The following is a 25,451-nucleotide window of genomic DNA, read 5'->3' as shown; positions in this document are numbered from 1 at the left end:
ATGCTGGCAATGCTCAAGCATCTATTTTAAAAACCCAACCTCTGTAGATGACACTGAGCACGTGCACTCAGCTTCTTCGCTCGTCCATGGAGAAGCCTGTTCTGAGTGGATTCTGTCTTGTTAAACCATGGTATGGTCTTGGCTACTGTGCTGCAGCTTCAGGGTGTTGGCAATCTTCTAATAGCCTACGCCATCTTTATGTAGAGCAACATTTTTTTTCCAGTCCCTCAGAGCATTCTTTGCCATGAGGAACCATGTTGAACTTCTAGTGACCAGTATGAGAGAGTGTGAGAGCAGTAATACCAAATATAACACATCTGCTCCTTATTCACACCTAAGACCTTGTAACATTAATGAGTTACATGACACCGCAATGGCAAAATGGCCATTTTCACTTAGGGGTGTACTCACTTTTGTTGTCAGCACTTTTGACATTAATGATGTGTTGCGTTATTTAGAGGTCACACCAAATTTACACTGTTATACAAGCTGCACACTTAGTACTTTACATTGTATCAGTGTCATATCTTTAGTGTTGTCCCATGAAAAGGTGTAGTAAAATATTTACAAAGATGTTAGGGGTGTACTCACTATTGCGATATCCTGTCCAGTAACAAATTTTGTTTATGATGATGGTTACCACCTTTTCTACACAGAGCATAACTAAACACTTGTATAATTACGGTAATTTTCACATTTATCAGCCATTCTTCCTAATGTTTTACCCTATGTACATTGGAAAGATCTTTCTGCTGCAGATTTTGCCTGTGTGCATAACATATCTACATAGTAATTGCAACATGTAGATTTTGCTGCTGATACACCTCAGATTTTACGCTAATACATTAAAAGAATTTACCTAAAAGTTCACATGCTGCAAATTCTCAAATTTACGTATTAAACTATTTGATTGGGGAGGGTTTACTGCCTCAGCGCATCATGGCATGGCCAAACTTAAGTTCACCTTCTTGAGAAGAAAGATTGGGATGGGGGGAGTGATAGAGGGAAAACAAGGAGGTAGGAAGGTGTACTTAAATGATTAGCCCACCTTGATGCAACGAGAACTTGTACTTGTTTTGAACAGTCATTTTGTGTAAACAGAGCCCCTTTTAGGGCATAGTGGGTGATGCAGTTTCATATCAAACAATTGCATATGGGTCTCACCTGACATTACAAATGATAGCTCTACTAAACTTGGTAGTAATGTCCTGACAGTGGTACTGGTGATGTAGTTGTGTACTAACTGTGGTTCTGGTGATGTAGTCATGTACTGACGGTGCATTAAGCGCCTGTACTTGGTTTGAACAGTCATTTTGTGCTGCATAGTCAATCAGTACATGGTGAAACAGCACAAGAATTGAGCAGCAAAGCTCTCTGAGATCTTTTTATTGACAATGGAGCTTTCTAAGGGAAATTACTAAAAGTGGTCAGTTTCTAAAAATTAAGGACCATTTACTTTTCTCATATGAAATGGGCCTGATCTGACATCATCATCTATCTGAGCAAAGCTCATAGAGGTAATAAAGTTTAGGGATACTGCAGGTTATTGCACTACATACAACCACTTTACGAACGGTTTAGCAACTTCATCTTTGCCGTATGCCTCATACCAATGTTGCTGCTATACTAGGAACCAAGTTGGAAACAAAGACTCGTACACACAGTGGTTAGGCAGAACCAACCCATGCTTTTATTTCCATTGCATATAAAAATTTTATATGAAGATATTGATGTACAGTACTATCCCATAGGCTGTTAAAGAGGCTAAGAAACATTGAAAATCGTTGCAGTGTTCACACAGGATGCCATTGTACTGACATACCCAAAATAAAGAAAAAAAATAAAAATAAAAAATCCAACAAAAATAACAAATGATTCAGGACTTGTGTAGTTTGAGAATCCCTTTTTTCTTTAAATATGGTTTAAAAGAAAAGCAATCAAAATCCTTTGGACCAGGGCTGCTAAAATCTACAGTTTGTGTGTCAAAAAGGAGGCTCTGATTACCTACGAAAAAGAATCTCCCCTTTCACGGAACAGTCACCAACTTTGATGGCTGGGCAGAGATGGAATGAAATCTTCATAGTGTTGTGTTACACAATACAGTGCTTAAAAAGGGTTTCACTGGCCGAAAAGCACAACTGGTGTAGAATGGGAAAAAGACAACTGGTTAAATTGGCTCCGTAGCCAACTATGACCAGATTGTGCCACCTACGTAAAAGGGAGGCCTTACACTAGTAAAACACACCCATCATTTGAGGCAGAAAACTACGTTGCTTCAATGCTATATACTGTACAAAAACAACATAGTGAGTATCAGACTTAACGTAGGAGGGGAATAAGGCTTTAATTAAGCCGTTGGTGGTTATATTATTCCCTTGGGGTCTTTCCCCATTCCACCTGTGCCGCTGCTTAAATAATATATAGGAAGATATGTGTATTTATTTCATTATAATAGTGCAACTATACATATCTGTACAATGGTATCTACGCTATACATTACTGTCTCTACAAAACCGATAAGCTTTGGATTACTAGACCACTAGTATTAGTGTCATTATTGTGAAGCGTGACCAACGGAGACGCTTCCTATACATGCAATATTAAAAAACTGCTACAACGGGTTATGCTAACCCTACTATATTATACATATACTGTATGTGGAAACATACGAACGCACGGTTTAAATATTGCTTTGGTGGATAATGCAAAGAAAAAAAAATATATAGGGGAAGGAACAACAAAAATGTGATGTAAGATATGAAAAGCATGTAAAAGTGTATATATATAACTGTATCTGAAGTGTGTGTTTGGAGCTAAGGTGGAACTTGAAGTTATGAATTATAAGAATTTGATATAATTTTGGAAAAAGTAAGAATTTGGGGAGCCAAGTAGGCCTTAAAAATGAGGTAGTGTCTCCACTTTCCCAGTGTAAATCTCCCATTCACTTCCTATATTTGTTACCAGTTGAGCAGTACAAGAAGTAAATCTGAAGAAATAGGTAAAAGATTTTTCGAAAATCCCCTACCCCGAATCTCTACATTCTTCTCCACTTTTGTATATTGTCTGCAGCCCAACGTGTGTAACAATTGTAACAGCAATTTTACAATGGCAAAGTAGAAGACATATCTAGGAAAATATCTAGAAAAAAATTAGATAGAAAATATAAACTGAACATTTCTGATATTTTTAGGATTAGGCTAAGGACACACGAGCATTTAGCATCCAGTCCATTATGCTAATGACCTCCGGCTTCTGCTGTGCTTCGAGCAAGCTCCGAGTGTCATACTGTGATCCGATCCTGTGATCGGATTACAGCCGTGGAGGAGGGTGAGGGACTAATCTCCCCATTTCCTCCATTATCAGCTGATGTGATGACACCGGAGTGCAATACAATGTTTCACTCGCACCTATAGACTTGTATGGGTGCGAGTGAAAACGGTTCGGATCCCACCCACAGCATGCTGCGATTGTTTTCTTGGTCCAATTAGGGCTAAGAAAACAAATCGCACATGGGACCATTTTTTTTTTTATTGTATTCCACTTGGACCGTTTAACTTTCCGTGTCTCGTAGGCCTAATAAATTAACTAGGGTTATTATATTATGGCCCACTTTTGAAGTGTTTGAACAGTGACCTGTAAAAGACCCTGACATGATAGACTCTGCGCAGAACTTGAAGCTCCTAGGCTCCAATACATATTATGTAACATGGCCTCTTAAAGGGGTTTTCTCATCATCTTTTCTCAGGAATGCACCACTCCCCTGTCTCCGGGCTTTCTGCTTGACAGGGAATGGTATACTCCTGAAGATTGACAGTTCAGACTTGCAGCATGGTCGCGCTGCTTGGCCATACTGTGAGTCTCTCCAGTGCTGCAAACACAAGCATCAGAGGCACATAGAGATACTCAAGTTGGCGGAATCAGCTTGCATTCATTATCTAGGAAACCAGCCATCTCTGACAGTCCGCAGAGGTGGCCAGTAACCTAGTCAATGAGCAATATACAATAAATTTAAAAATTCTTGTAATTCTTAATAAGTAGTAAATTGTGAAGTTGCTTGTTTGTTCTTGTTTTTTTTGTTTTTTTTACCAACAATGAGCAATTTTGACCAATTTTAAAAGATGAGAAAAACCCCTTTAAAGGGAACCTGTAAGGTCCCATATGCTCTCAGAACCACGAGCAGTTCTAATCCCTGCCTAACCGTCCCTGTATACACTAGCATAGGAAAGGTATTTGTAAAGCTCCTTTATATTATGCTAATGAACACAGGGACTAGTCGCAAGGGCGTTGGTTCCCTTGGCTAGTCAGCCCCCTTAGCATGTAAGCAGGCCCCTGTGGGCATACTAACATGCAAATGAATGCGCAGCGTCAGAGGTCTCAACACTGCTGCCACCGCTGGTTTTCTGCTCAGTGTGCACGTCCCCGGACTTCCAGTCATGTGCACTACACCATTTTGAAGCTGGGACACGTACACCCACTTTCATAGTACATATGACTGGAAGTCCGGGACTTCTGATCATGCTCACTGAGCCGAAATCCAGCATTGGGGGTGATGGCAACAGAAAGCAGAGAGATCAACCATGGCTCTGGCGCGGCGCATTCATTAGCATGTTAGCACGCCCAACAGGGGTGTGCTTAAATGCTAAGGGGGCCGACTAGCCAAGGGAAGCAATGCCCAGGGGACTAGTCCCTGACCTCATTAGCATATGATAAAAGATATTTAGAAATACTTTTTTTAAAAGATTTCTTTATCTAGGCTACTAAATACAGGGATGCTAAGGCAGGGATTAGCAATATACACCCAGAAGTGCTCGTGGTCCTGCGTCCATATTGGACCTGACAGGTTCCCTATAAATATCATTACGGTATTGGCCTACTCCTAACTGATATGAGCTCCCTTTTGTCTCCTAGGCTCACAGTAGTTATGCCACTATATGAAGATGTAATCAGAAGTAAAATAAAACGGTGTTGACCTCACTTCTCGTCTGTAGCTTTGTGTGAAATAAAAATAAAAAAGTGCATGGTTAGGGGAAAAAAAAAAAAAAAAAAATCTCAGGAAAATGCCCAGCCTATTTCCTTCAACTCTCATTTCCAAATGCAGCAAAACACATTAAAATATAGTTCAGAGTTAAGGCACAGCCCTGGGACCAAAGACCTGCAGCTTTTGTGTTTACCATAGCATTTTTTTTTTCAGATTTTTTTTTTTCTTTTCAGATTTTCCACAAAGAAGCTCTAAAGGTGACATTATAATACAGAAGAAAGAAAAAAAAATGTACAGGAGTAAATATACAGAATATTCATTCTCTCACCAAGAGTTTCAAGATATAAGAACACCGCCTGTTTCCGGACAATGTCATAATAATAATAATATTAATAAGAACCGGTAATTTACAATTAACATTATGTACATTACAATAAATACATGGTTGTAAACAGAGACAAACAAGACTGTATTACAGGTAAGGTCATCCGGTGAGGAAAATTATGAATGGCACAAAAGTAATAAATATGTTTAATAATAATAATAAAATTAAAGAAAAAAACAAACAAAAAAAAAAACAAAAACACTTTGCACTGTGACGCGGCACTCTGTAAATCCATTTCGTTCAAGTTTTTTTCCTTTGAAAACTGTAGGCTGTACCTTCAAAATAAGCTCTCATAAAAAAAATAAAATAAAATAAAATAAAATAAAAAATATATATATTCACAAAATAAATTGCTGCGAACAGCACCAATTGTGTTGCATTTTAATTAATGGCAAAAAATAATGTTTTAAAAAATATATATATATATAAATAAAAAAGCCACTTTTTAACTTTGCGCACTTTGGCAAGTAGAAGGAAAAAAAGGAAAGAAAAGGATTATACAGTGCATTAGACTCATCGACCAATACGATGTCTTTTCACTTCTTATACTCGCTGATTGTCCATGGGGTGATGAGTGATTTTTTATATTTCTTTTTCTTGCATGCTTAATGGGGGGGGGTGACGTTTTGTTGTATGATACAATTTCCATTAGTGCAGTTGTAAACCCTTTCAGGTCGACCTTTTATTTTTGGAAATAATATTGCTTTTTTTTTTCATTGTTACATTCCAGGCACTCCATGGGCAGGAGGTGAGCGACAAGGATGAGTAATGTGTGGAGTGGGGAAAAAAAAATCCCTACATAATCGGACAGCACAGTGGGGTCTTCTAGTCAAAGCGTTTATGCAGATAGATGCTGGAGGTAAAACCGTTTACAGGAGACTCGTCTAAATTTGCCTGCCGAATGAGAAATTCTAAAAGGCGCAAAATGCGTGAAACACAAGTAAGAGACACTTAAGGCTACACCGAAGGCTGAAGTCCCTTGTAAAGAACTTTTTTTTTTTTTCCTTTTTTTTTTATAGATTTTTCTCAAAAATATTTTTTGGCCGTGATTATACACAAACGACATTACTCTGCATGCAATCAGATGCATTAGTTTTTTTTCTACGGTTGGTTTTAGATTTGACAGACGTTTGTTAGCAGTGCCATAAGCTTCGCTACTAATGCCGTTTTATTAGTTACACAGGTAGAGATAGATTATAGCGTGGTGTTACTTTTACATATACAAAGGTAGATGGTGTTGGCGGATGCTTTATATTGCGTGTTGTTTTTTTTTTGGTGCACAATGGTTGGGTTTGACTGTTGGTGACCATACAATTCAGTATATATGTATATACACACGCATATATGCCGATACATATATGCGTGTGTGATGCAGCTACATGTATATACTTCTAAGTACAACAGAACATTGCGTTAACTTGCTACCGTATCATATTGCACATAATCCAAATAGATCAGGACCAAAAAAGTTAAAGGCATTAAGCATGAGACATCGTTGCATTAACTTCAATTTTACAGACACAAACGGTTGACGGCCTGGGCCAATTGATCACACATTCCACTAGACACGATGGTTTTCCCTATATTTGTGGGGTGGAGACACTGAGACTGGGGCAAACCTGTACATGATGAAAAAGTGGTGACCTTCCAAAATATACGGGGGTGGGGGGAAAGTGGCCAATGCATTCGTTCTGTGCTAAATCGGAACATTAAAAGAGGATTAAAATCTAAGTTGTACTGAAAGGGTTTCCTGCAAGACAGTGTTCTTTAAGAAAGAGACAAGCATATAAAAGAATGGTTCTCTACAGTCCAATCAATTGCTATGAAATTTCTAAGGTGCAAATAAATCCATAACCTGGAGAAGAAGTCATCCAGTGTAGCACATTACTTGTACTGAAAACCTTGCAAGTTACTCTTTGGAAAAAAAAAATAAAATCAGTGGCAGATGAATGTACCTTTTTTTTCTTTTTTTTGTGTTATTTTTCCTTTTTTTTAATGTTTCTTTTTTTTTTTAATAGAATACCTCAATATGTTTAATAATAAAAGTAAGCTCTACAAAAAAAAAAAAAAGAAAAAGAAAAACCCCTCTATTACATATGGTACAAAATGCAGAGTATGTTGCAGCCCGAAGAGCGGCATATTTTTTTTTCTTTACTGTATATATTTTCAGTCATTTTATCAGGAAGACTTAAAATTAGAAAATCGTGTAATCTCCACAGCTCATCATCTTGCCATCCACAATGAGACATTTTTTTAATTTTTTTCTTTTTTTTTTTATTACCAAAAGGAGAGCACGGTAGAACCCCTTTCTATTATTTTTTTTTGTAAATCCCATTGGCGTCGTTTTGCTTCTTACCGCGTGGTCTTCCTTGGTCTTATCACTCCATAAAAACAAAATAAAAGCAAAAAACAAAAAGTTGGGGGTATGTGATGTACTCGTCTGCCGAACGTTTCCTGTTAGCTTCTCAATGCTGTGAAATGAATTTCAGTTACAATTCCTGAGTGCCAAACTGAGTAAACTAGGTCAATTTTGATCAACAAATATCCTGGCAGATGAGGTGTGAGCATGGTTGCGGCACATTTCATGCACTTTGGAAACCATTTTTTTTCTTTTCGAAAATGAAAATAAAAACATAAAAAAAAAAGATCAAAAGAGAAAGCTTTCCACACTGTTACGTATCTGGCGAGTGCTCTCCTTCTAGTGCGTTAGGTTCTATCTGACTTTCCTCATCTTCCACCTGTTCATCAAGTGGGATCTCAGTTGATTCCGAGTCCTGGGTACAAAGAGTCTTTGAGTCACTACAACTGGTGTCCTCCTCCACTTGACTCCCACTGTCCTTCTCCGTGTCCGACTCCCCATCTTCTTCCAGTGTAAGTTCAAACTGGAATTTTTCAGTTTGGCCTTGCCTCCCTTCTTCTTGCTCATCGGGTGCAGGGGATGGACTCTGGGGAATTGTGCTTTGATACCACTCTCTGTTGTCCTCCAGTGTGTCCAAAATATCTTGGGCATCAGGGTGAACGAGGTCTGCCCATGTCTCCCATAATGGATGAACAATGTAGTCTATGAACCCAACCTAAAGAGCAAAGCAAAGGTGTTACAGACATGGTACAGCCATATAAAAACACACCACAAATTACCGTAAGTTTGCCCGGCTCAATTTTCTTTCAATTCTATACGACAATCACGCCAATAATTAGAGCCACTGCCACTTCTTTCATGACACCTCTAGTCTTTACCATTAATGTTTAAATAAGTTGTCTGATGAAGACAGCCCCTTTCCATACGGCAAATTATGTCATACTCTGAGATAGAGGTTTATAAGAGCAGGTCCTATGGCAAAGTCAATCGGAGCAGCGCCATTCTGAAAAAGGTCTTCTCTTACGAGGTAACACATAAAGGGAATTTCTAACTAGTGATGACATACTGATACGATATGCTATCACTTACTGATCAGTGGAAGTCTGACAGTTTGGACCCTTAACCATCCTTAGAACGAAAGAGTAGCTTAGATACTTAAGGGGGTTTTCCTAGGTAGACAACTACTGTCCTAGAGGTAGCCCAATATAGAGTGCACATTGGACTCATCAGAGGAGGGGCACTAATTACAGATGCTCATTACTATGGTTCACAAAGGGTCCAAAGTAGAAGATGATTTTTAAATAAGTTTATTCTAATATATTTATATTATACTTACAAAGAATCATGACTTCTTTTAAAGAACAGAAATTTGAATATGTACCAGAGGACCTATAGTGGCGATAGAGATCACTGACTCATAGCGAATATCATAGGTCATTGATCATAGTGATCGCTGCCCAATAGTGATTGCTAACCAATATTGACTGCTGACCGATCGTGATCATGGTGATCACGGTAACTGTATAATGGTGATCATAGTGACTAATGAGTTATAGAGATAATACTGATTGCTGACTCATAGCAAATATCTCAGCTCTATATAGTGATTGCTGACTTATAGTGATCACAGTGATTATTGAGCAATAGTGGTGATAAAATCACTGACTTATAGTGAATAGTGATCACAAATCTATAGTGATCACTGACTCCAAAAGATCATAGTGATCACTAAACCTATAGTGATCAGTGACAGCTAGTGAATATAGTGATCACAAACCTATAATGATCATTGACCTATAGTCATCATTAACCTATAGTGATCATAGACCTATAGTGATGATAGCGGTTGCTGACCTATAGTGATAATTGACCTATAATGATCACTGATCACTTATCTTTAGTGATGAATGAGCTAAAATGATAATAGTGACTTTTAGTAATCGATGACCCTAGAGATCATAGTGACCGCTAAGCTATAGTAAGTAAGTAAGTATAGTATAGTATAGTAAGTAATGGGCTATAGTGAGGATAGTGATCACAGACCTATAATGATAGTTGACATATAGTCATCGTTAACCTATAGTGATCACAGACCTCTCGCAATGAAAAAGATCATTGACCTATAGTGATCATTGTCCTATAGTGATCAGTGATCACTTATCAATAGTGATCATAGTGATGATTGAGTTACAATGCTGATCACTGGCTCATAGTGAATATAAGTCAGTGATAATGGTGATCTGTGACTTGTAGTGATCAAACAGAAGCATTGCAGTTTGTACAGAACAGCTACATGTATCTAGTGAAACAAACCAACCTGTGATTTCTCCACAGATGCATTGTGCTTATCACACATGGGGCTTATTTCCATGCCTCGTTCTCTTTCCCGGTCTCCTTGCCTGAAGAATTCCTCCATGATTCTGTCGGTCCAGTGCCGGTAGAGCTGCAGTGGTTTGGTTGGATTACTTAGATCTGCACAATGCACCATATTCTGCAGAACCTAAAATAGACAGAAAAACACCATCACCTGCCGTGTTATTACACAGGAGGCACACGTCTTCAGTTTCATTTACACTTTGCGTAGCTGTGAAGAATCGTCTAGAAGAGTCATGTTGTGCAGCTTTAGTCAGAGCTAGGAAACTAAGTAAACCGTCCAGCATTATCCCAGGCACGGAGCATGTGATGATTTTTTTTATTTAATTAATAGCTTTAAAAATATAGAAAAAGAAAAAATAATGACCAATTTTGGACCACCGCCATGGAAAGAGACATAGGGATGCTGGCAGGTGGGTGGACATTCACAAGGCTCTGGTTTGGCATCCAGTCTACTGATGTGGCCAGTAGATCCAGCTCCCGTAAACCATTTTTGCTCAACTCCAGCAGTCCTATAATTTTACCTGTATCCTATCCGAATAATTGTCCAGAAGAAGGACTCCCGAACTTGTCACCTTCTTGGTTTCAACCATCGTTTTCAAATCAGCTAGTAAATTCATATGCTTTGACATGTCTGTAGCAAGCACCTTAAAGAAAAGATGCAAATATCTAATTACTAAAGGAAACACGGACCTACTGTATAGACGAGCATTACATACATCCCAATAAGAAAGCTGAGCCGGGCTCAGAAGAGAATCTGTATTCCGATGCCCCAAGTGAAATGCCAAAATTAGTCTAAGTCCTCAGGGCAGATACTGAGTGCTATATGCCTGTCATTTGTTAGGATGTCATCGATGTAACGTTCTGTCTCACCGCGGATGCCGGAACACAAAATATGCCGGGCATGAAAAATGGCAGAGACAGCAATGAAGGTAATAGGAGGAGGGGGAGAGGATTCCGCAGAACATCTCGCCACAAGTAGGTCACGGAAACACCAGTGGATCTCACGGATTGTAAAAATAACCCAGAAATATATGAAATCATTCTGGATTTCCCTGTAAAGGATATTATAGAAAATGTCTGCACAAATTATTCTCTTCTTTACTGTTTTACACAATTTTACTTTACTGCCCTGCTATAGACATCCCTGTAAACAGCATATATTTAATGCCCAGTAAGCCATCAGAACGTAAAAAAAAATGAAAGACCAGGGGCCTGATCATCAAAACTGGCCTATTTCACACCGATTTTGATGAGGTGGCGGGGTGGAGTGTGAGGCTCCTGACTCATTAAGAGCCGCACGTCTCAATGAATCAGGGAAGGCGCAAAGTGGTGTGTGTCTCTGTGGACCCCTCACCACAAATCTTAACAGAAACAAAACTTCCAAGACCGAACCACAATGAAGGAGGAATGGAATAAAGCTTCAGGTTTATTTTGGCGTTAATGATTGTACAGTTAGACAAATCCAAAAGATAAAAACCATACTGAAAAAGAGGAAAACCGACGCGTTTCGGCTATGCCTTATTTAGGTTATGAATAGAGATGAGTGAACCTGAGGTTCGGTGTTCGTACTAAAGACTTTACAAAAAAATCCCAGATTTTGGGCGTTTTTACATATGCAAACCACTCAAGCAAGCATCGCTGTGCTCTGGTATACTCGGTGCTCTGCCTAGGATGAGCCGCCTGTAGTATTTGAATGGCTCTCACTGTGGGTAACAAGAGTGTGATCGGATGTACTGTGCACCAAACAAAAATAAAAAATGGAAAACCCCCGTCCATCTGTCCCCGCCAGTGTTTGGTTTAAGGCTAGCTGCATGTGGGAGGAGACCCGAACTGCCCAATTGGTGACTACCATTGGGGTTCAGGTCAAGTTCGGGTCCCAAATCGAACCCTATCTAAAGTCCAGCTGAACCGAACTCCCACGAGTCTGCTCATGTCTAGTTTTGATTCATGACAAAAGACATGAGGCATAACCGAAATGCATCGGTTTCCTCCTTCTCCAGTATGGTTTTTATCTTTTGGATTTGTCTGACTGTACAATAATTTTAATGAAGAAATAAACGTGCAATTTTATTCCATTCCTCCTTCATTGTGGTTTGGTCCTCACATCTTGCTTCTGCATGGATCTCACAAACCATACCAAGGTTTTTTCCATGAGAATCAAAAGTACCGTACCTTGATTTTGGTGAATAAGGTGAGCTGACCGTGACCCATTTTTTTTTGTCTGGCCACAAATCTTACTCCAGTCCCTGCTGAAGTAATATTTGCAGTGTAGAATTTGATGTGCAGGGGATCGCTATTATGCCCGGCCACGTCCATATCCCACCATATTTGTCAGAGCTGGGTGAAAATGGCATAAAGACACCAAAAGTCTCCAAATTTTCGCACAACCTTAGCGATTTTTTTTCAAAGCTTTTTATGTTAAAATAGTGGCAAAAAAGCTTTGAATAATCAGGTCCTGTATCTATGTATTGAACAGACATAGGTCTTAAAAAGTACATTTAAAGGGAACCAATCACCAGGATTTTCGTATAAAACCTAAAGCCAGTGCTATACTGGCACTATCAGGCTGATTCTATACATACCTGTAGTGGTCAGCTCGGATGTTTAGGTTTTGAAATGCAAGAAAGTAAAGTTTATAAAAATAGCAGATTGTTGAGTGACAGCAGCTGAGGATCAGATAATATCTGGGGGTATTCATAGTTAGCCCCTCCCCCTGTTAGAATTAGCATAAGTATGATACAATGGATTTAACTTTTCACTAGCAGGACCTGTGTGAGGTCATACCCATGTGACCAGAAGGGGCGGGGCCATAGTCAACAGAAAAATATTGATTCCTGGTATCAGCTTTGTTGGCTGAGGCCCCACTCCTTCTGGTCACATGGGTATGACCTCACACAGGTCCTGCTAGTGAAAGGTTAAATCCATTGTATCATACTTATGCTAATTCTAACAGGTGAAGGGGATAACTATGAATACCCCCAGATATTATCTGAGCCTCAGCTGCTGTCACTCAAGAAGCTGCTGATTTTATAAACTTTACTTTCTTGGATTTCAAAACCTAAACATCCGAGTTGACCACTACAGGTATCTAGAGAATCAGCCTGATAGTGCCAGTATAGCACTGGGTTTAGGTTAATTTCGAAAAACCTGGTTGATTGGTTCCCTTTAAGAGATATTGTCCATTAAAAAAAAAGCAATGATAGGAAAACAAAGCGTTAATTTACAAAGTTAATGTGAATTCTGCAGTCTTATTGCTAAATCCAGCTCACAGAAGACAAGAAATGTTCTTGTGAAAAATAGAAGAAAATATCCCGCCTGTCACACCTTTCCACACGACGAAGACTATTTTAGTTACTAAGGGAAAGAGTGAGAATATAAAATAGAAGCAGACAACCTGCGAGTCCGGCTATATGTCCTCAGAAGAAGCGGGCATGCCGAGACCAATCCCAAACCAGTCAGTGTGAAATACGGGACATACGTAATCGCAGGGAACACGACACACAAAGAATGACACACAGGCATTTTTTCACTCACTGTCCCCATTGGGGCTCACACTCTAGATTCCCTATCAGCATGATCTTTGCAGTGTGGGTGGAAAGCGGAAAACCCGGAGGAAACCCACGAAACCACGGGGAGAACATACAAACTGCATGTAGATGCCATAGGACCATACTGCACACCACTGTATTCATAAAAGAAATTGGGCCATGTTCTATCAATGTGTTTGTTCTACACCAAAAGCATTGATTATAGAGGGGGACATGGAGTAGAATATAAAGCGGGCTTTACACGCTACGACATCGCTCAAGTGATCTTGTTGGGGTCCCGGAATTGGTGACGCACATCCGGTCGCTTTAGCGATGCCGTTGCGTGTGACACCTATGAGCGATTTTGCATCATCACAAAAACGTGCAAAATCACTCATCGGTGACATGGGGGTCCATTCTCAAATATCGTTACTGCAGCAGTAACGAAGTTGTTCCTCGTTCCTGCGGCAGTACACATCGCTCCGTGTGACACCGCAGGAACGAGAAAGCTCTCCTTACCTGCGTCCCGGCCACAATGCGGAAGGAAGGAGGTGGGCGGGATGTTCGTCCCGCTCATCTCCGCCCTTCCGCTTCTATTGGGCGGCAGTTCAGTGACACTGCTGTGACGCTGAACGAACCGCCCCCTTAGAAAGGAGGCGGTTTGCCGGTCACAGCGACGTCGCAGGGCAGGTAATTAGTGTGACGGGTCCGGCGATGTTGTGTGACACGGGCAGCGATTTGCCCGTGTCGCACAACCGATGGGGGCGGGTGCGCACGCTGGCGATATCGGTCACGATATCGCAGCGTGTAAAGCGGCCTTAAGTATTTCGCAGCACACAGAGTGGTTACCGTTCTGCGATGAGCATAAACCTGAAAGCAGTAGATTATTCTGGTAACATAAATTGCACATCTTCTAGGATCTGCATTTAAAGAGAACCTGTCCCTTAAAAAAAAAAAAAACCCTACCTCACCTGCAGATTGACCCTAAATAGTGTTCCAATGCTGAATAGCTGCCATACTGAGAGCATGTTTAAAGGGAAAAAAAAATTGTATTTTTTACTTACGGGGGCCACCGGCTTTCAGTCATGTTGTGTGCACGGAGCAGCCACAGTCACCGCTCACAGCTCCTATAAGCACGCCTCGGCAGTTTTATTGACAGTTTGTGTTACAACACATCTGTGCAGAGCTGGCTGTACATTATAGTACTGGGGCATGTTTACAGACACCACTGTATAGTGACCGGTGAGTGTAATTTCTCTGTGCATACCCCATAACTGAAAGCCGGTAGAGCTTGATAGGAAATAAATTAATTTTCTCCTTTCAGTAAGGCAGCCAGTCAGCATTGGAACGTCTTTACTCCCCTCCAGCTCTGCCGGGGTTCCCGTTAAGTTATGTCATGCAAGCTCTGCACCCAATCACTGCCGGCTTCACTCTCCCCACCTTCGGACATATAAGTAATCAACCTAAAATGTGAGCAGCAGAGCCTGTTTTTCTGACCATAAATGAATTTATACCCCATCTGAGCATGCTGGTTACAAAAAAACGGATCTGTCACTGGATTCCGTCATTTGATGGAATACGTCGGATCCTGCGCCCATAGGCTTCCATTACACAAAACGACGGATGGCGACGGATCCGGCGCTGTTCAATTTTTCGAAGCACAAAAAAAACGTTACTTTGGACGTTGTCACAAATTTTTCAACGGATCTGTCATACGACGGATGTAACGTGAGGCCATCCATCGCAATTCGTCGCTAATACAAATCAATGAGAAAAAAATGGATCCAGCGCTGGATCCGTTTTTTTGCCACATTCGACTGATTGTGACTGATGACAAAAAACGGATGTGTGAAAGGGGCCTTACAGGAAAGAATAATTCATGCAGCTCCGGCATGTAGGCAGCACAGAGAAGAATACGGTGCCGGTCACATTCGCAATTTCTGGTCATCACCGGCCCGATTTTCCAAAACGGCCATCTGATTTTATTCATAGCCTGTTATACTTTAGCTGGTTTGTTCCAGATTTACTAAAATAAATGAAAGTCTTCTGCACACAGAGGTCCCATTTTTATCAGTAATAGTCATTTTTACACTTTAAGTGGCTGAGTAATGAAGAACGAACAGAAATTTGAACAGTTGATCTGTACTCACTATGTCAATGACCATTTTCCGTAATGATTGTCTCTGCTTTTTGGTCAAGTTCTGGAAAATGTCACAGTTCTCTTCTTGTAGCAGCTTGAAACCCACAGCTAGATGGTGGTTCTCCAGAACCGATGAGTCATTGTACATCAAGGCTAATTCAGAGTCTGGAAGAAAATCAAGGATCGTTGTTAACAGACGCAACGGCGGAGACTTGAGAAGAAAAATGCTACTAACTTGTCTATGATAATTATAGGATATGATTGCCTGATTGCTTCAATTGCAATGAAGCAGCGTGAATCCTTATAAATAAGAACAGGTCTGACGTGATAAATGATAGCTGCGGTGTCATGTGTTTATTACGCTAAGTGAATCAAGGAACAGAAGCTTTAATCACATCAGTCCATGCTCGGTGTACGGAAAAAACGACCCCTGCCAGGGTCTGACCTCTACGGCCCAAAGTGACTGACAGCTGTGGTTTTTGGTAGAATATGAGGCAGCTACACTTTCCACATCAAAACGGTTTCTGCAATGTATCCATCATAGCACAAAGATTCATATAGATTGTCCCCTGGGAAATCAATAAAATGTTCCTGGGGACCATAATTATCCCACTATAAAGCACTACTAGTTCTATCACGGCTAATTGCGTGATAACAGATAACAGCAGAGAACACCCTAGTGGACCTATCTCCACAAGATCGATTTTCCAGTATAAAAGCAGAAGCAGGAAAGGCAGGAGCAGTTTGGGGGTTAATCTGGATAGTGAGAGGACTTCACAGCTTAGCCACAGAAATAGTGAGAGAAAGCTATAAAACACTAAATATAGCTGATCTATATGTAGAAGAGCATTTTACACATTGAAAAAAAATTTCATCAACCATATGAGGCTCAAATAACCTGGGGCAAAGCGGAGGGGAACTTTCTCCATAATGGCTTGTGCCTATCACATCACATGGCATAGCACAGCCAATCAGGAGGGACTATCAAAGCCTGTATAAAAGCAGAAGCAGGAAAAGCAGGAGCCATTTGGGGGTTAATCTGGATAGTGAGAGGACGTCACAGCTTAGCTATAAATATAGTGAAAGAAAGCTATAAAACACTAACTACATTTGATATAGTCATAGAAGACCATTTTACACATTGCAAAAAAGCTTTCATCAGCCATATTAGGCTCACACAACCTGGGGAACAGTGAAGCAGACATCCTCTATAATGGCTTGTGTCTATCATATCACATGGTATAACACAGCCAATCAGCAGGGACTATCAGACTGTATAAAAGCAGAAGCAGGAAAGGCAGGAGCTCTTTGGGGGTCAATCTGGATAGTAAGAGGACGTCACAAATTATCCACACAAATAGGGAGAGAAAGCTATAAAACACTAAATACACTTGATATAGTCGTAGAAGACTATTTTACACATTGAAAAAATATTTCATCAGCCATATAAGGTTCACAATCTGGGGCACAGCGGGGAAGACTTCCTCCATAATGGCTTGTGGCTATCACATCACATGGTATAGCACAGCCTTCCTCCATAATGGCTTGTGGCTATCACATCACATGGTATAGCACAGCCTTCCTCCATAATGGCTTGTGGCTATCACATCACATGGTATAGCACAGCCTTCCTCCATAATGGCTTGTGGCTATCACATCACATGGTATAGCACAGCAAATCAGGAGGGACTATCATAGCCTGCATAAAAGCAGAAGCAGGAAAGGCAGGAGCCGTTTGGGGGTCAGTCTGGAAAGTGAGAGGACTTGACAGCTTAGCCACAGAAATAGTGAGAGAAAGCTATACAACACTAAATGCAGCTGATATAGTTCTAGAAGACAATTTTACGCATTGAAAAAAGATTTCATCAGCCATATGAGGCTCACACAACCTCGGGCATAGCGGGGTTGACTTTCTCCATAATGGCTTGTGTCTATCACATCACATCACATGGTGTAGTACAGCCAATCAGGAGGGACTATCATAGCCTGTATAAAAGCAGAAGCAGGAAAGGCAGCAGCCATTTGGGGGTCAGTCTGGATAGTGAGAGGATGTCACAGCTTAGCCACAGAAATAGTGAGAGAAAGCTCTAAATACACTTGATATAGCCCTAGGAGAATTCAGGAGCGTTATACATGTTTTTGCAGGCCAATTGAAGGATTTGCAGTACTTTTGATTTGCAGCAAATCAAATAAATGAAAAAGAACATTCTGGGAAGCTAGCAAATATGAAAAGATTCACTCAACTTTATTAATAATAATAATAATAATAATAATAATAATAATAATAATAAAACTACAAATACAGTAAATAAAAAGTTAAACTTTTCACAAATAAACTTCACTTCACACTGTGAAAAATGTTAGGTTGCAGCGCTTGGGGCTATTTGTAGCCCAATTTAATGGCTAGACTGAATTTAATGAGTCCGGTAAACATCCCGTACCCCGTGTATTACGCACAGAAAGTACACAACAAACCACAACGTGAAGACGTTAAGTATCTGAACACAGTACATAATATGCCAGACGCCCAGCGCTCCGCTCTGACATTTTCTCCCCTCATTTACAAGGTGACTCATCATATTGATCCGTGCACTCTAGGGTATCCCTCTGGCTACCAGGCACGCAGCCGAAATCCAAGAATTATATTTAGGAACATGGAATACAAAATGCCACAAACATTCACTTCCAGCCATTCTTAAGCCCCATGAGCTCCAAATGTGAGCCCAGAGGTCAGCAGGTTGTCATCAAATAAAGGCCAAGTATTAAAGGGAACTGATTGCAATGATCCAATCAAGTTTTCATATGCGGTTACTTTTGTCATTAAAGGTGTTATTAATTATTAAGTCTTGGACAACCTCTCTAACCATATGTAAAAAGACAAAAAATATCAGTTTTTACATGAATCTACTAATTCTTATATGAAATTGATGACTTTTCAGCTTGTGCTGCGTACACCTAAGCTGTGTCAGCCATCTGCGTCATCAAACGATTACAATGAAAGGCGTTTTTATCCTATGTACTCAATTACACTGATCGTATGGACATGATACAAACATTTGCCGTGACTATTTAAGCTTGTTTTCAAGAACACAAATACCCCAAAGGAATAGGAAGCACACGTAAGTAAAGTCATTAAATATTATTTTTGTTTTTTTCCTTTTACTATATAAAAGGTGTTTTTGTTGTTTTTTTTGTTTTTGTTGTTTTTTTTAATAGAAAAAACACATTAACCTACTTGTGTTGATTAGAAACTGGTTGGACACACCAGGGTGATCAACATCGTGTATTGCACTCGCAAAGATTGCAGCAAGAATTTCCAGATCTGTGAAAACAGCCTGCAATAAAAACAACATGGAAGTCAATACATCAATGTTCTCAATAGCTGAATAAACAGGGATATAATAACAGCAAAAGATGGAGCTGGTTGGGAAAATCAATGAAAACACTCTGCAAAATGCTCTCCAAATACAGTCTTCATTAATTTTGTGGGAGGATGAGGAGGGCGGAAAAACAAAATGGGGGCCTACACAGCCGTACTGCTACTTATATGTAAATCGTTCCAATATGTTCCCATTAAATGATAAAATTCTGATGTGTTGCAGCCACCACTAGATGGCAGCTTATTGCATACAAATGTAAATTAAAATGGAAACTCCCCCTAGTGGTGGTGGTGGAAATACATTATTTCATTATTTTACCATTGATCTCTATAAGTTGTGCCGATAGCTTTGCATTCTGTATCAGACTCACAGATATCTGACCTATATAGAGATATAAGACATGGTGGACCTTCTTTATTCCCCAAAAAGTATTTACCTCCAACGCAGGTGTCGATAGCAGCACATGAGTAGACTGAGCAACATCCGCCGCATGTATATTATTATGGTAAGCCACGTCAGCGTGATAGTGATCTTCTAGAGTCATTAAGTAAGTAACTAAAGTGTCTACTGGTATCTTAAAGGTCTTCAACAGATCTCGTTCCTGTAAATAAAATCCAGAGAAAATATATTTTAGTGCAAGAAGAGAAGAAAACTATTAAAAGATGGGGATGGATTCTCACACCGCACCCTTCTTACACTGTTACCGTATTTTTTGTTTTATAAGACCCACCGGATTATAAGACGTATCCCAAAATTAGAGAAAAAAAAAGGAAAAAAAAAATATGAGGGCAGTCTTTAATTTGGTGTCTTACCGAAGGGGGGGTGGCAGCGGCAGTGGAGCTAGGCCGGATGAGGCAGGAGCAGTGGTGGTGCAGGGCGATGCTGCCGTTAGTGCAGAGGGTGTCGAAGATGCTCGCTGCGGACGGCAGCACTGTGAGGCAGGTGGAATATCCAGAAACTGCTGGCGGTGCGTGCTTCAAAGAAATGGCGCCAGGAGTCAGTGCGTGTGCAGATTGCGCTATTGGCTCAAACACAAGCCAAGCTCTCATCTGCTCACACGTCACCTCTGGGCGCCATTTTTCCTTAAGTCCGCTGCTGGGAAATCAATGGGATGGAGGCGGCGCATGCGCAGATGAGATCTTGAGCAAAGAGTTCCATCTGCACACGCACTGACACCAGGCCCCACTATTTGAAGCCTACACCGCCGACAATTAGGATGGCGACCCTTACCTTACCGCCCACGGTGTAGCACAGCAGAGCCCACAGCAAACTGCAGCAGAGCCCACAGCACAACAGAGCTCACAGCGCACTGTCCGCAGCACAGCCCAGTGCTCAGCACAGCCCACAACATCACCCCTGCCTCCTGTGACTATTCTCCACCACTGCTTGGTAAGCTACATTTAGCTTATAAGATGCACCCCTTATTTTCCTTCCAAATTTTTGGGAATAGTGCGTGTTATAATCAGAAAAATACGGTATTTCTAGATTATATTTAGAAATTCTGTTTACTAGCATTCACTTTTTTAATATATTTTTACAAATATAAAAAAGCATAAAACATGCATATACATAAAAAAAACACATAATAAGGATCCCCTACCTGAAATATTGTATGTATGACGACTGTGAGAGGTCGGTTTCCAGAATATTCAGCTACTTTAAAAATATTAAGGCCCCATTTGTTCACATCTTCAAGTTCCTGACAGAATGGAGAATAGGCAGAGAGTGATTATCATTTTTGGATTGGCCGCAAGATTTAATTCTCAAGTTCCTTTCAGCTAGAGATTTGGTACACGCCGCTGGAACATTCTGTGAGTGCCATCATTGCTGGGAGTTCAGAGAACACATGGTGAGTAGGAGGATGTCATGAATTAATTACCGCTATGCATTTAAAGGATGTTGTACTGCCAAAAATATTAAAAAATGGATAAAAATAGCCATCAAGACGCACATAAAAAAAAAAATAATTAAGCAGTCCTCAATCAAAAGAAGCCGTGAAGGTCTGCTTCTTTCTCAGATATGGAGAATCTACTGGTTACTGGATAAAATAAATTATTGACCTGGTTGTACACGATATTTAGGGTTGCAGAGTGGGCACTCTATGCTTTTAGCAAGGGGATAATTGCTATTAAATCTTTCATAGAGGTAGGGTATTGAGACTCCTCTATCCTCATACTCATGTCTCTAGCAAATTTTACATTTCAGCTACTAATAAAATTGACCTTCGGTACAAGAGCACGGTCCTTTGGGCCCACCAGAAAACCTGATGTTTGGTCCATGCTTCATCTACACACAACATGTAGCATAATCTCTGTTGCTATAATTGTACACACAGGATATTCCATTAGTAACATTTCATATGTCACTTGTGGACCAAACCAAAAGAACTAAATCCACATAGTAAGTTATTTTCTCCAAAGTATTTTACAAAAAAAACTGTATCATTGTGTCAAGGCTAAAACATTGAGTTACTCCGTTCCAACTTCTGGTCCGAACATCTACTGCAACGGCATTTCACTTTTGTGGCTGGAATCTTTGGTGCCTCTGTTGATTTGTAAGGGCCCATGACATCATGATCGTGCCAAGACTAAACACTAGACCTCATTTGACATCTTGAGACCTGGAAAGTTCCAACAAAGATGCCAAGGATGTGACATCCACCAGCAGCATGGGACCAGACCAGAGGCCGGAACTGTGTACCCAGAGTCTTTTTGCTCAGAGCCGGACCCAAAACGGGTCCACTCATACTCTGGTAGGTCAACAACCTTAGACCTTAGAGGCGTTTATGAAAGCCATTTGTTGTTGTTAGGAAAGAATTAGCTTGAAGGAAAACCACTTCAAGAATAGTATATATTGGGTAAATTAAATCATAAAAAGAATGTGGCTGTTTTAAGGCTTACAAAAATGATGAAGCTAATATGGTGTCTCACCTTGGCTAGAGATTCTTCGTTTTCACTTTTTACTCCAAACCTTGGAATATTTGAATTCGTCAGACTAGAGCTGTGCATTAGTTTTTTCACCCCGCTAATCTGTGACATGGGCCTCTTCTTCTTTTCCTTTTCTTTCTGGGCCGGTGTTGGCATCTCCACTTCATGTTGTTTATCTACAGAAAAACACGCACAATTAATATTCCACCGCTACGTCACCTAGTCGTGCTGCAGGCTGTGTTCACATGACATTTGTGATATATGTTTAGCATCTTCACTGGTAAAGCTTCTAACAGACATTGTCAGCACAGGTCCTCTGTGCAAGAACAATATAGGGGCCTGGCCCAAAGAGCTCATAATTTCCACAAGTCCACCTGCTTTGAAGCTTCAAATGGCCTCCCAGACCTCTTGGGCCCTTGTGTGTCTGCTCCAATGCTATGTTTGCCCTTGAACACTTCCATAGGATTGTGGTAGCCCCCAAAAACTGTTTTCATTGTCAGGAAATTAAGTTTTACGTTTTTTTAAGACTCGATTTAAAAGGGGAGTGCCTGGCCTGATAGGAAAGTGGTTACATGAGCATTACGTGGACAGTCCACTGATCTCAATATAAACTGTGTAATACTTCCTTTCCCCTCTGGTGGCGTTGCGAGGAAACTAAAATCTTGCTGTTGGGTTCCCTTCTGATTTTGGGAGTTACAGATTTTGGATTCTATATTATCAGCTTATTATTGGAGAACCTTCTAGCCCCCCCCCCCCCCCCCAAGAAAAAAAAAAACTGTCCAAGAATGTAAAACGCCATTGTAAAACTATGCAAATTCCATCCTTAAACACTTTTCTCAAGGTCCAGATTAGAAATCAACGTGCCTGCAATTTACCTTAATTGTTAATAGATTTAGTTTTTCTGAATGACCATTTTAAGCAGATAAAGCCACAGGAATGTTGGAAAAAGGTGGAATTGCTATTTTGGTGACTTGCTTTACTGCTCTTATGTTGCAGTCATATGGATTCTCCTTCTTTGCTCAAGTTTCTATTTAGATCTAAAGTCATATTTTTAGACAATGTAGGTTATCGAGTCGATTGTCCCGGAAATGTTCACTTTAGAACTGTAAATTATAACAGTAGTGGAACAATACACACAATATACAGTATGGAAATATTCATAATAATAGGAAAACCTATAGAACCTACTGAAATAATTGGAATATAATTCAGCATGGGGTCAAGCTTTGATATTTTGTATTTTAGGCAGATGCACACAGTTCAGACAGATCAAAAAAGAAAGTCCTAAATACAAGTGTCAGGTCAAGTCATGCAAATGCACAAACATGTCTGAAAGAGCTCACATCTGCTGTTACACTCCATGGGATTCCCTAGTGCACCTCCAACAAAAATGATTCAGCCAGGCAGAAGGAGCCCATTAGTTATGCATCCTGCATGGGCAAGATGAAAGCCAAGCTTGAATCAAACAAAGCTGTATCAGACTCATTCATACTAAGACAATGCTTCTCAATCAGATTGTTACCTCATTGACAAAACCGTTATGCTGTGAAATCACCTGTGTACGTGGTAGGACATTTCGTTCTGTACGGTTATGCTCTTAGTTAATAAAAAGAGAGCAAGTCACATACACGGGGCAGCCACTATGTAAACTGAACCTTGAATACTTAGATCATAGGCCAGAAATGTGATTTTTCTTCTCGACTGGATGCGTCTTCTATCCTGGCGAGGAGAACTCAATCCTCCTTCCCAGTTGTGTGGAAAAATGTTTTCTAGACTTATAGGTAATGGAAAGTGTTGCCTAGACATACCTATGTAATAAGCTCTAAAAGGGTATTTGGTCTCTCAGCAGAACCCCTGTCTACAAAGTTAAGGAATGCACTTGAATCTTAAGGACTTGTACACTTTTTTAAGAAATCGAGAAGATAGAGACTCATATTTCTGTCCAGCAGCTACACCGATGCCTCCACCCTGTGCCAGTCACTACACTGGTTGCCTAGCCACTTTATATTATATTGTAAACTCTTCAATCTCAAAGACAACATTTTCCACAGTGCTGCACTGCCTTATATATCTACTCCCACATCTCCATCTCCTACTCGATTTAGGGTCTAAATTCCGAAGAGCTAAGCTAACATCTTCCATTACCCAAACCTCTTACACCCATCTTTAATAAGACTTTCCTAGTGCTGCATCAGTACTCTCCAATGCGTTACTCAGTCATTCAAAATAATTCCTAAAATACATCAACAAAGCACTAAAAATGCTTTTTCTTTTTTCAGTCAAGCTGGTCACATTCCCCAAATCTGATTTTTTTTCCCTTTTCCTGCCTCTCTACCATATTCCTGCCCACGATTACTGTTTACAGATTTTTGGACACGGTGTGTTTCAGCTGCGTCCAAAACGCTATGTTGTACAGCACAAGCATAGTGGATGGATTTCTAGAAATCCCTCCCCCACGGTGCTTGTTTTTCACGCAGCAAAAAGTGACCTGTGGTGCAACTTCCTGAGCCTCAGCATGTCAATTCTTTGCTGCAGAAACACAAGCATTCTCCACAGGGAGAACAAAGTGAGAGACCTCAACTGCCTGAGCCTGGATCGTGAGCACGAGCAGCTGCGGTCTCTTGCGGAGGAGACTCGCGGCCCCGCAGGTCAAGACCCGCCGCGTCCAGGACGCAGTGGGTCCTGATCGTGAGCACATACCCTAAGTCTTCTTCAAACAACACTCCCCATCCCCTTGAACACTTCATACCTACTTGTGTATATGCTAATACTGGCTGATGATTGGGGTCATTTAGGGTTATGTATATTTCGTTATATTTTTTTTAATATGGCTCTACCATTGAGTCACACAAGTGTAAGCGTTATGTTCTGACATATTGTAACATCTTGCAAACTCTAAAATGTCTGATATTGTTCGCACATGTACCCTCAGAATTATATGTTGGCGCTTTATAAAAAAAATTGATTTTTAGAGTTATTAAAATGTTGGAGAATTAGCTGCAATCCTATGCAAATTATAAGTAACAAAGAAGGTTCCTACTTTAATGTGCTCTTTAAAAGGCTTATAGATTGTGACAAAGATGTCTTTTTCATGTCTATGAAAAAAGCAAATCACATTGAAGTCTCCTTGAAGGTTTCGGTCACGTCCAGAGGGATTCCAAGCTGATGGTTATACATTGCAGGGGATTCCGCGGCTCCCCCACCTCCTATGTGGCTGTTTGGATGCAGAGTATTTTCTCTGCTCTGATGAGGACAGTGTCATATTTATCAAACTCCCTCCTACGGGCAGAGAATGCCAACGCTTCATTGCACTATTACTTGCCTAAAACAAAACCCAACATGCAACGCGAGAGTAAAAAATATGGATGCTCACAAAAAA

General features: G+C 40.4%; 1 protein-coding gene across 5 annotated transcripts in view; it reads right to left on the bottom strand.

The window, feature by feature from the left end:
* Window positions 1-1,667: 1,667 nt before the first annotated feature.
* The window catches only part of PDE4D (phosphodiesterase 4D), a 1,198,511-nt gene continuing 1,174,727 nt past the window's right edge, over window positions 1,668-25,451 (bottom strand). For all 5 annotated transcript variants that reach the window (XM_075326371.1, XM_075326379.1, XM_075326394.1 and 2 more), the window contains 8 exons: window positions 22,076-22,248; window positions 20,746-20,844; window positions 19,582-19,746; window positions 19,001-19,100; window positions 15,776-15,930; window positions 10,620-10,742; window positions 10,040-10,222; window positions 1,668-8,437 (listed from right to left, as the gene is read on the bottom strand). In XM_075326371.1, coding sequence (XP_075182486.1) covers window positions 8,036-8,437; window positions 10,040-10,222; window positions 10,620-10,742; window positions 15,776-15,930; window positions 19,001-19,100; window positions 19,582-19,746; window positions 20,746-20,844; window positions 22,076-22,248 — 1,400 coding nt within the window. In that variant the 3' untranslated portion in view covers window positions 1,668-8,035. The remainder of the gene's footprint in view (window positions 8,438-10,039; window positions 10,223-10,619; window positions 10,743-15,775; window positions 15,931-19,000; window positions 19,101-19,581; window positions 19,747-20,745; window positions 20,845-22,075; window positions 22,249-25,451) is intronic.

Source organism: Anomaloglossus baeobatrachus, chromosome 1 (assembly GCF_048569485.1).
Source record: "Anomaloglossus baeobatrachus isolate aAnoBae1 chromosome 1, aAnoBae1.hap1, whole genome shotgun sequence".
In the NCBI taxonomy this organism is placed as follows: Eukaryota; Metazoa; Chordata; class Amphibia; order Anura; family Aromobatidae; genus Anomaloglossus; species Anomaloglossus baeobatrachus.
This window is presented reverse-complemented; position numbering and strand designations above follow the sequence as displayed.